The following is a 12,465-nucleotide window of genomic DNA, read 5'->3' as shown; positions in this document are numbered from 1 at the left end:
TCATTCAATATGATCGTCAGATAAGACTGCTTCAAACAGAATTCTGCATTGTAATACCATCAGGTCCTTATTGACAGCAAATGATATGTTTCAGATTCAAGTGCGTCTCAGGAGAGTAACACCAGTGTTACACGTGGCTGCTATCTGGCTGGGCAGTTCTATCCAGCAGGCAGCAGTTGGCATCCCTATTTGCCCCCCAGTGGCTTTGATCTGTGTGCGGTCTGTACTTGTGATGTAAGTTTACTTACAGTCAGATGGGAATGAATTTCTCTGACTACTTCCCCCTCCCCCCCTCGCTATTTCCTCAATATGTACGTAGAAAAATTCAGTTCAAAATACATCGTGAAAGAGTCTACTTTTTCATATTATTAATTTATTACTATTATTATTATTATTATTATTATTATTATTATTATTATTATTATTCAGTTCAAGGAGTAGGCATATGTCTATTCCGGATTATTATTATTATTATTATTATTATTATTATTATTTTTTTTTTTTTTATTTTTTTTTTAATCAGGCTTCCCCTTTTTATTCAGTATGCTCCATTGCAGTAATGCAATACTATACACATTTGTTGCTACACTGTTTTTACATTCTGTCTGAACTTAAAACAAAAACTAATAGTAAACTATTTGTAACAATAGTAGTGCTATGACTATTTACAATATTTACAAGGATGTAAAGTCAGCTGACTGAATACAGTTTATGAATTACAGTACTTACAATTATTAATACTAATACTAATTTTAACTGGAGTAGTATTTTCACTATTTACAATATAATACACTGCAGTGAAGTCTATTGACTTAATAAAGGTCGTGAATTGCTTATAATTATTTTAACATATCTAACTTGAATACTAATACTAATACTTATTTTAAGTAGAGTAGTATTTTCACTATTTACAATATTTACAGCGATGTGAAATCTATTGATTGAACAAAGTTTCTGAATGCCTTATAGTGTTTTAACAATAGTTTCTCATGTGACACTGGCCATCTATCTTGATTTCTATATATTCCCTTCTTCAGTATATCTCTTTGTTTATTCAATTTGACACACGAGTATATTAGGTGATCTACCGTTTGTGCATCTTTGAAGGCATGAACACGTTGAGTGTCTTTGATCCCGAAACAGTGTAGGTATGCCTTGGTTTTTCCATGGCCAAGAAAAAAAAAACCATTATTATTATTATTATTATTATTATTATTATTATTATTATTATTATTATTATTATATTAAATAGTGTACGATCTATACTTGTAATGTTTACAGAAAAAGAAAGTCCAAAAGGGAGCTCATGAATTGAATGTTGTTGAAGTTCAGTCAGTAGTTACAAATACAGAATTGAGACTGTTAACTAGAGGAAAATTAGTAGTACCTATATCTTCAAAGAAGAACCCAACAGATATGAGATTATTTAGAAAAAAGAAAGTCAGTTATTTTGGAATTTTGCTCCCAAGGAATAAACCATGCCATCAAATTGTGATAACTCTTCTATAATATGTTCAGTTACATCATGGCATGTTACATAAAGGTTCGCTATTTCTAAAACAGTAACAGCGTCATTGTATTGTATTGTATTGTATTGTATTGTATTTATTAACATTCCATGGTATTCATACATTGCTTTACAGCTAGAATATGGAACAAGTCAAAAAACTTAATACTATTATAAAGTCTTAATTTATAGTCACAGTCTAGATGAAATATATACAAACGAGATTTACAATATAGTCTGCTAGTACAACACATAGTTTTAGTATCAATTTCATGAAGTGTTATTGAATGTCATGAATTCACGTACAGAATAGAAGGCGTGAGAAATTAGGTACTTCTTTAATTTGGCCCTAAATAATCTTATGTTTTGAGTTTCATTTTTTATATCGATAGGGAGGCTATTAAAAATGTTTGCTGCCATATAACGCACTCCTTTTTGATAGCACGACAGACTTGCTGATGGAGTATGAAAGTAATTTTTTTGACGTGTATTTATGCTTTGAATTGTTGAATTAGTTACAAAGTTTTCATGATTACATACGAGGAAGATTATTAATGAAAAGATATGACAAGCCATGGGCATTATTTTGTAGTTTTTTGAAAATAGTCCTACACGATTCCCTAGATTTGGCACCTACTATTATTCTAATTACTTTTTTTTTGTAATAGAAATATACTGTTACTATCTGTGGAATTTCCCCAGAATATTATTCCAAAACTCATTACTAAGTGGAAGTACCAGTATGCAAAGTATATTGTTTTTAAGGTATTGAAATTTACTATCTTTTGCATAGATCTAATAGCAAAACAAGCTGAATTTAATTTGGGGGTAATTTCTTTAATATGATTTTTCCAATTTAACACATTATCGATTTTTAAGCCAAGAAATTTGGTTGTTGTTTCTAATAGGGATCTATTGTTAATTATTGCGCTAGAAATTTGCGAGGTTGAATTTGGACAGGATTTAAATTGAATTATGTTAGTTTTATTACAATTTAATACTAATTTATTGACTGAGAACCAGTCACATATTTTGAAGAGAATTTCCTCTGTTGAAGATTGGAATGTGTTGGAGTTATTGGCTGTAATTACTATACTTATGTCATCTGCAAATAATATGGGATGACCTACGTCTTTTATTAGGGGGGCAAGATCATTTATAAACACTAGAAAAAGTAGGGGACCTAATATTGATCCTTGAGGAATTCCATTATTAATAGTTCCCCATGTCAAGGCAGATTTCATAGTTGTAAAAAACACAAGATTACACTGGAAGCAAGTATGGGCAGCTTCGAATTTCCATGAATTTCAAAGTGGGCCGCATTTTAATAATGAACATGTGCTGTATTTTCACGTTCTTACATTTTCACATCAAACATAATTTCGAGCAAAATTGATTTAGAACGTATAGATGACGTTTCGTATCTTCTGTAATTTTAAATATGATTGTATAAGTATAGAAAATTTATAAACTAAATAAATTAACATGAAAAGTATAGGAATTTTACCGAGACTTCAGAAAAAAAAAGAATAATTGTGGCGAAACGTATAAGATAAGTTTTACTGTAATATTCTATAAGAACATGAATCACATTTAGTTCCAGTTACGCAATGAAGACCTTGCATTCCATTTTAGGTTAACACTCTGGAAGTACAATGCCCCCGAATGCAATGTCCACCTCTGACATGCAATGAGCATGATGCATTCCGACCAGATAAGAAAGCGTGCTGCAAACAATGTCCCCCTGTGCCTCCAGAGGACAGCCAACTTGCAAAGGACCAGCAGAACCCAAACGGCACTGTGTTGCACCAATCTGTTGATGATATTCTAGCAAATGGGGGCTGTAACTACTTTGCAACAGGAGAAGTGTTCGAGAACGGGCATGAGTGGCATCCTAGAGTCCACTCACATGGAGAAGTGAAATGTGTTAAGTGCAGATGCAAGGTAAGTTAGAACCTTGTTGTAGTTCATGACTAGGGACCGGATTTTTATGTAATTACATATTATATTCCTTTCAACCTAACTGTATATAAATAATAAATCTTTGCGAATCTTGTAATTACCATTAATATATCAAAATTTGATACTACATATTTTTACATATTTACCCCACATTACATGTTATGGCTTGATATTACATAAATCTACATATTTAGGGGTTTTATTCATTTTTACTTCTCTGAAAGGAATGGGAATCTTCTATGCCATATCAATAAATTTAAGAATGCAGTTATATTGTCAGACTCCAAAGCAGCTATTCTATCAATAGTCTCTAAACACACACCTTCATCTCAAACAGCAGAAATAACTAAAATGCTCTCTCAATTAATATCACTCAATAAAAGAATTGTATTCCAATGGATACCATCCCATTGTGGAATCCTGGGAAACGAGAATGCGGATGCTTTAGCAAAGAAGGGCAGCACTGCTACTTACAGACCTGTTACTAAATCTACGTATTACTCTGTGAAGATATTTATTAAATCTACATACTTAGACTTCAACAAACAAAATTTGATAACATAATCTCAAGGGAAAAAATGGAACTCTCTGCATCATAATCCACAGTTAATTCCCGATTTACCACGAAAATCGTCTGTAGCTGCATTTGGATTGGCAACAGGCCATGATTGTTTGGCCAAACACCTGCATAGAATTGGAATATATCAGTCCCCTATCTGCCCATTGTGCGACTCAGACCAAGAAATGGATTCAGAACACCTCAGAATCTGTGCTTCAGTGGCTGGCCTTGATAATATCTTTGAGAAGTATTGGAGTGCAGGAGGTCAAATGACTTTGTCAAACGCCTGGCATTAGAAAACAACAACTTCTCTGAAAGGAAAAAAAAAACTTCTGCTGGGGAAGTTTACAATTTGAAATACACAGACTTAAAAAGCCTTTCTACCTACCCGAGAAAGGATATATTTCGGGACGAAACATAATGTCCTTAGTTCCAGGAAGTAATAGAGGCACTCACCCCATACCGCCCACTGTAAATATGAGTGAACAAAAAGACAACGTTTCTCATACAACTACCTTGTATTATAAAAATCACTCAGAAACCAGCGTTGCCTTCATGCGGTGGAGTGGGACGAGGACGACATGATTTGTCTCGAGCTATAATTGTTCTAAACACATCTGAACAAGTCATTCCTGTGCAATTTGCAACCTTACCCACCCTCTTCCTAATTCTTCCAGGGAAAACCCGTGTCAAGTCTGACATGAGATTTCAGGTTATTGCTTGACCTCTTTATTTTAAATTTAGTAGACCTATATGGAAATGGGATTTTCCGAGCAATTAGAACATATGGTTCTCGGCTGGAATAATCCTACCTTTCTGAATGAGACAGGAATGTCACTTTTCAAACAACAGTTTGTAAATGCCTATAGTTTGATGTTTTAGTAGGTAGCCTACTTGTTTCTTACAGGGAGCAGCTAAAATGCATGTGTCCCACATCTCTTATTTTCTCCTAATCCAGTAAAGCGAAATAGTGCTTGCAGTACTGTTGTGTCATTCATTTCACTCATTTCTCTAGTTTTAGTATTTACAATACCTATAAAGTGCAAGTGAGTTTATCTACTGCTTTTAACTAACTAAAATGACCCCTGTATCTTCAACCCTAACGACAAAAATAAAATCATGGATTGCAATGGACGAAGCTTTCACTACAGATGGAAAAATAGTAATGTGTCAAGTGTGCGGTAAAAAAGTCGGGTGCTCTATGAAATCACAACTGGAGAGTCTTATCTATCCTATACCTGCCAGATATTGATATTTAATATTTTCATGATTTTACATATTTTGGTACATATTCAGCTTATTTTTCTTACATAAATATGTACATATTTCACACCTTGTATTACATAAAAATTCGGTCCCTATTTATGACCTTCATTCCAGGAGAGAAGGTCGTTATATTTTGTCATGAAGCATGTAAAATCTTCTCTAGAGTTGGGTAAATTACGACACCTGGAAAAATAAGTACTTAATGATGAGTTGAATACATCTAAACCATTGGTTTCCAAACTTTCTGAAGGCGCAATCCACTTTTGAGAGAGACATTTATTTGCGACCCCCACTACTATAGGGTGTCCTGGTACTATTTTATTTACGACTACACCTGTGGTGTCCATATCAGTTTATCGTGTGTTTATTACAAAGTATTTGTATTTGTGTGTGATTCAAGGATGGCACTATCAAGTGTGAACGTAAGAGATGTCTTCGCTCCTCCTGCAGCCCTGTCACAAGTTCGTTCATTTCTTCACGAAGACGCAACAGTTCACAGTCAACATCAAACAGCGATGAATGCTGTTCTCAGTGTCGACGTAATAGGCGGCACCATCGACCAGCTTATAACAGCTGAGCTGAGAGTGCGTTCACTACTCTGAACTGACGAAGAGACTCGTTTAATTGTGTGGCAAAACCAACAATTGTGAATACTTGTGTATTGTTAATAGCATGAGCGCTTTACACTATCAGAAGACGCACAGTCTCGTATCTGCAACACAAGCGGGTCTTTGTTTTACTAGAGAAGCTTTTATTGGTACCTGCTTTCAGGGAGTGGAGATCCTTGAAAAAATTTCATACATATTTTATAAGAAAATGGACATGGCTAGTAATACCATCGTGAATATTTATGAAATAACTTAGATGTATTTTCAATGTATCCAAATACATTAACTTCTGAAATAGATAAATATATGTTAAGATTAAAATGGTGGGAAGTAGGTATACCCTTACAGCTGCATTGAAACAAGGGAACAGACGTGTCTGTAAATTGTAATGTCATAATGTTCTTGCATCACAGTACAGATTTGGACATCTGAAATGTTTTGGAAACATAGGCTACCCTTCCCCACTTCCAAAGCAACAATATCAAAGCATGAACACCACGTGACAGTTTCAATGGAAACCCATCTGATGCTACGACAAACCTACCTTTGTGCTTAAAATAAGTACTGCTGATACTCGATATTTAAAATTGTTTGTACAATTGTCAGCAAAAATTATTCATATTTAAGATACAAGTGACCTTCTATCAATTTGGAACTATATACTTGTAACAGTAAAATGGGAATTTCAATTTATGGTGTATTACAACATATCTTAGCAGACTTCTGGACTGATTATAAAAAGAACTGGTTTCCAGAAATAGCGAAACATTTTTAAAGCTGTAAATTTACTATTACTTGTCAGTAAGAAGGGTTGTGTAAAATCAAAGACTACATTGATACCTTAAGGGGAGAGGATGGTTTTTATTTTTAACTTTTTTCCTATTTGGTGTAAAATATTAATTTTTTGTATGTAGAGAGCTCATATCTGTGGCAAATCAACCAAATAAAAATATTTTGAAAAAAAAATATTTGGGGGCCCAAATTTGAAAAAAAATATACCTAATGCAGGATTGTACTAAAGCCGATATATCTAAACCGTTTTTAAAGATAGATGCAAACAGTTTCTTGCAATGTATTTGCAAAAGCATGTTCTACAAACTGTCTGTAACAGAATTTTGATATTAGTCCCTACGTTTGTAAAATAAACAATTAAAATTTAATAACAATTTTCTGATTTCCTTTCTTGCAAACAAACGGAAGTGTTTTTAAAATGAAATCAATTAACAAAATTCTGTTACAGAGAAAAGTTTCCTAATAGTCTTAAAGAATGTGTGTTCTAAATTTCATGCATGTATCTTCAATAGTTCAGAAATTATATCCATTTTCGTCTGGCAATGTAGCAAAAAAATTGAAGTTACTGGAAACCAATAAAAGCGGGCGTGCGATTTAAAAATCCATAGCGCAGGAAGTTTAAAAATGACATCTCAACATCCGATAAGGGCACAAATACCCACAAAATGTTATCCACACATATCAAACGGTATTTTAAAGAAAAAAAAAATGTTTTTGAAAATTTAATTTACCGGAAACAACAATAAAAGTGGTCGAGTGACTTAAAAATCCATAAAGCAGGAAGTTTAAAAATTGCGACTCAACATCCGATAAGGGCACAGATACCCACAAAATGTTATGCTATGCATTCCACACATATCACAGAGTATTTTTAAAGAATCTTTTTTTGAAAATTTACTCATTTTTCACCAAAAAATACCATTCTCTCCCCTTAAGTCTTTAATTTCATACTAAACTAATTTAAAGATGTTATCAGTCTTGAGTTATGATGTACAGTAGAACCCCAATTATCCATCACCCTATTAACCAATTGTTGGATTATCCGTCTGTCTTTCTCTCGCTTTTTTTTTTTTTTGTTTGCTGCAGAAATATTACTATACATTGTATTAGCACGTTATTTTTCTAGAGTGTTATTACAAGATTTTATCACACAGTATGGTCTACTGTTCGAGTTGTTGTATTGTATAACTTCTGTATAAAAATTCTTCTACGGGTGTCAAAATAAATTTTGTTGTGCTAGTATCGAAAAAAAAAAGGTGTAGGCCTAAAAAATTGAGTGGTTTGGGGAAAGAGAAACTGTGACTCATCTCTCATCAGAACACGAGATTGGAATGTATAAAGTATGTAAATCTACAACACGAGACCTCCACTATTCCTATCTTTCCACAGACAGACACTTTCCCTTAAAAATCCGTCGTTGACAACCAGCCTTACCTGAATTAGTAGACTTCTGATCCACTACCTAGCGTGTTAAATACAAGATCATGAAGGAATTTACGAAAATTTTTCATGATACGAATTAACCGATTTTTTCGATTAACCGTTCAGCTGACCCCCTTCATTACGACGGATAATAGAGGTTCTGCTGTATATTGATGCTAGTTTATCTTCTATGTTTTATTACACGTGGGGTAATAAAGTTTTGAATCTTGAGTAAAGTTAACTGCATGAAATACCGTACCATATATATTACTTATGACATTTATCTGAAATTCTTATTGATACAAAGTTTTCTTTTTAAAATGTTATGATTAATACCTACTGGTACACCTTTACATGAAGATCGACTGTATTGCCACGGATTTATTTGAATTTTAAAATTTCACACTTTCCAGCTAATCTTTAAATGCATCACATGGGTTTCTGTGCTTTTTAGATACTTCATAAATCTTATATTAACATGTGATCATTGTTGATTTTGTCCCTTTTGCAAGACTTCAAAGTGGCTCCATGTTGAATTTAGACTGGAAGTTGATATTGTATCCTGTGCTGATCAACTTGACAATATTCCAGAAAATCTTATGCAATTGGACTGTAGTGTGAGTAATAGAAGACTCTTATAAACAAGGAATATTTTAGTCAACTAGGTAGATCCATTTTAAGTGTATATTAATTCCAAAGGTAAAGTTCGTCTTACCGATCACTTCATATAAATATTTATTTTTTTGTTAGTAGATTTAGAACAAATGGAACAAGATTTGCATCAAAGTCTAGATAAGTTTTATGGAATTTTGTTAGAGTTTGCAGCAGTGGTATGATTGTTGTTACCCAAGAGAACCAAAGAAGACTGAAATGCAGGTTTAGCTGATAACCAGTGAACTGCTTCCAAATATATTTATTTATGAATTACACTTTCATTCTATATGTACGTGTGTGTATATATAGAATATTTGTAAACCATCGTTACTAGTCAGGTTGTTTTGTGTATTCTACTTACTTTGTATATTTCTATGCCATTCCTCAGCCACCAGGTTATATTAAATATCATTATCTTCTTACGTAATATCTACCAAGCAACATTTTCTTAAATTCAGTATTCCTTCTGCAAAGAAATTGCAATGTATCAAATACGAGTAATACAATACCATGTAAAATATAATGCTTCATAAAAGTGCTACTGCAGGGATCTTGGATAAATTGAAAGTAGAATAAATTTTTTTGGAGTGAGAGAATGAGCACTAGTAGCAAAGCTTGACAAAATTTTTGGGTAAACTGGGCTGAAGGCATGGTTCGGAAATAGTGATCTAGACCGTGCTTTACGTCGCTAAAAGATAAACAAAACGTGGGAACACTCCTGTTTTTGAGTAACTGAATTTTAAATTGATCTTGTCCCTTCTTCGAAAATATTTGGGAAAGCTCAGCTTACCCCACCTACCCTGAAGCTTCGCCACTGAATTGAGCAGTCAGATGCAAGTGTAATTATATCATACAATTGACATTTATTGGATCTTGTATAGTGCATACATTTTATCTTTCCATGCACGCGGATGTAGAGTGGATGTGGCAATGCACATATGCAAACTGAGAAGACAGGGGGGCATACGCAGGGGAGGTTACTGGGTTTGAACTACCCAGGGGTTACCGGGTTTGAAACCCCCCTTGAACTTAAAAAAATTACATAATTTTAGAGTTGAATATTTTTTTAATCTATAATCGTTTTCTCTTCACTAATTTTTCACTGTCAGAGTAACAAAATCTACATCAACATATCGACATATGGCATAGTCCTCCTACCCCTACTATAATTCCTGTGCTTGGTGCTGCGGCATGTTTGAATTATCGACCATGTAATAAAATGAAGCTGATGCAATATGAAATTTAACTTGTTTGTTAAAAAAATACGTTTCAAAGATTTTATAAGGATATTAATAAATATTCCGTAACATAATAATAATAATAATAATAATAATAATAATAATACACAAAATTTAAAATAACGCTACCGTAAAGCGGGGCGACTTTGAACAGTAATTTAGCACCTTTCTAAATTAAATGCTGTACCCAATTGCGATAAAACTGTTTAAGTTGTCAATAAACTAGTTCAGTTCTTTCGCAATAGGGTACAGCATTTAATTTAGAAAGGCGCTAAATTACTGTTCAAAGTCACCTCGGCGTTCAAAGTCACCCCACTTTACGGTAATATAAATTGTAACCAATTTTAATAATAACCTCCCTTGACAAAATTATTCTGGGTGAAGATAAAATGTAGGCACTGTAGTAACAAAACACATTATAACGCTCTTTTAGATGATTTGTTTAGTTCACTTTCACCTTAAGTTTACTGGCTCCTCTGTGTCTAATATAAGCTTAAACAGTTACATCTACTCTCTGACCAAATAGACCTGAAATTTTTACATACGAAGAATAATTCCCCATCTGATTATATAATATAATAATCCCTAACCATGAATATGTTGGTGGATATGTGTAGGAGAAAGGAATGCACACTACAGACCTGAAAGATCCATATGGTTTAAACTTGCATTCTTTCTAAGAATGTACAATTGTTAGTCATATTAGCACTTTAAGCTGTCTGAATTGGACAGTGCCTTATTTCTGAACATTGTAAAGTAAGGAAAACTATTTCATCTGTTTTAAAATTCAATTTATAGCTTTTTTTTTTACTGCTAGACAATATTATGACTTGGATAGGATGGATTATTTGTGCTATGTTAGATCATACTTGAGAACAATTGACCCAATGTACAGAATAATGTATAGTAAAACCTAGGTGTCCAATTATTTTGTTTTGATATAGTATGGACAATGTAAAGATTCTTAAACAAGTGATGTAAGTTATGTATGTGTGAAGTGCCAAAAGTACTAGTACATTTCTCTACGTAATGTGTTTGAAAATACGTTTATGAACGAACAGAACTAAAAGTGAGAAATTTTGTCAGTAATGAAAATGTGCAGGAAACATTTGACAAGAATGGAAAGAAGAGTTCCTCGAGACTGTACAGTTACACTGTTATAAGAGAAAGGAAAGTTTGCATCTTTGGACTGCAGCAAGTGGAAATGAAACTTTAACCAATGGATTTCTGTACATTATTGTTAACACTACATCCATACATGTAGACATTATTATATAAGCTTCCCACCTGTTAATATTAAGTGCCATTATGGCATTAGAAGAATTAATGTATTTTTAAAATCACTCACAAGGGCTCCCCGTGAATCTCATCAACATAATTGTCAGTATTGCTTATTTAATATTATCGCTGTACTTTTGTATGTATGTTTATATGAGAATGCATTGCATTGTGTTTGTATGTTGTTCGTGTGCAAGGTACTATATATGTCATTTTTAATAATATGATGGTATTCTTAATAACTGAAGAAGAAAAAAATTCAATTACATACCTAACCTCATTGTTGTAATGCCCAGTTGAATAGTGTTCAACCTGAAAACAGCTGAGATCTTTGAATTGTGTAAGATACAGAAAATGCTCAGTGGCAATAGTGCATGCACACATGCAGAAATGTTAGACAATATAATTGATTACCTTTTCTGTGAGATAGTGATTTTAAAATGATTGTTTAAAATAAAATTGGTACGGTATTATTTATTGTTCTATGAACTGTCAATATTTATAATGTTTTTGAGATTAGTATGAGTTCATAGAATCTCACAGGGACGTGAACATCACTGGTCTAATGCAACAAGCTTAAAAAAAGAAAAAAATAAATCTTTCTTCATCGATCACATAAGATCTAACGGGTGTCTGAATTCGGACCTTGGTGGCGAAAGGCATTGCATTGTTCCATTGTTAAGCAATTATGTTTTTGCAGATACAAAAATCTACGCTCACTTATCTTAATTTAAAGTAGAATCTCGAAATCCTGTCCCTCTGCTAAGATGTATACCTCACATCTATTGAAAATGTTTGAAGCAACATTGCGAATTTCTTGTTCTGTGACGTTTTTAATTTGTACACAAATTGTCTTTCAATCCATTTAGCGTATGTGGGTGGATTGTCAGCATATACTTTCTCTCGGACTGGCTTCTATTCAGGTAGAGCCTACCTATTTCATCCAATACAGTAAAACCCCGATAAGATGCTGTTCAAGGGACCGGGTGTAAACCGCGTATTAACCGGGACCGCATATTAGGCGGGTATACCGGTACTAATTTTGACTTATATACAGTATCTATTAACATATTTCTTTATTGAAATACATTGATCGTGAAAGATAATACAGTATTACTCCATTATGTAATTACTGTACTGTACGTCAAAGACATTTACAATATGTACTGTACTTAATTC

The 12,465-nt window shown here is 33.3% G+C and overlaps 1 protein-coding gene across 1 annotated transcript in view; it reads left to right on the top strand.

Annotated features, from left to right (window-relative positions):
• sog (short gastrulation) overlaps nucleotides 1–6,015 on the top strand; it is a 456,679-nt gene extending 450,664 nt beyond the window's left edge. Inside the window, exons 13-15 of the mRNA XM_069827830.1 lie at nucleotides 95–234; nucleotides 3,143–3,451; nucleotides 5,695–6,015. Coding sequence (XP_069683931.1) covers nucleotides 95–234; nucleotides 3,143–3,451; nucleotides 5,695–5,871 — 626 coding nt within the window. The 3' untranslated portion in view covers nucleotides 5,872–6,015. The remainder of the gene's footprint in view (nucleotides 1–94; nucleotides 235–3,142; nucleotides 3,452–5,694) is intronic.
• Nucleotides 6,016–12,465: the final 6,450 nt, after the last annotated feature.

The sequence above is a fragment of the Periplaneta americana genome, chromosome 6 (assembly GCF_040183065.1).
Source record: "Periplaneta americana isolate PAMFEO1 chromosome 6, P.americana_PAMFEO1_priV1, whole genome shotgun sequence".
Lineage (NCBI taxonomy): Eukaryota > Metazoa > Arthropoda > Insecta > Blattodea > Blattidae > Periplaneta > Periplaneta americana.
This window is presented reverse-complemented; position numbering and strand designations above follow the sequence as displayed.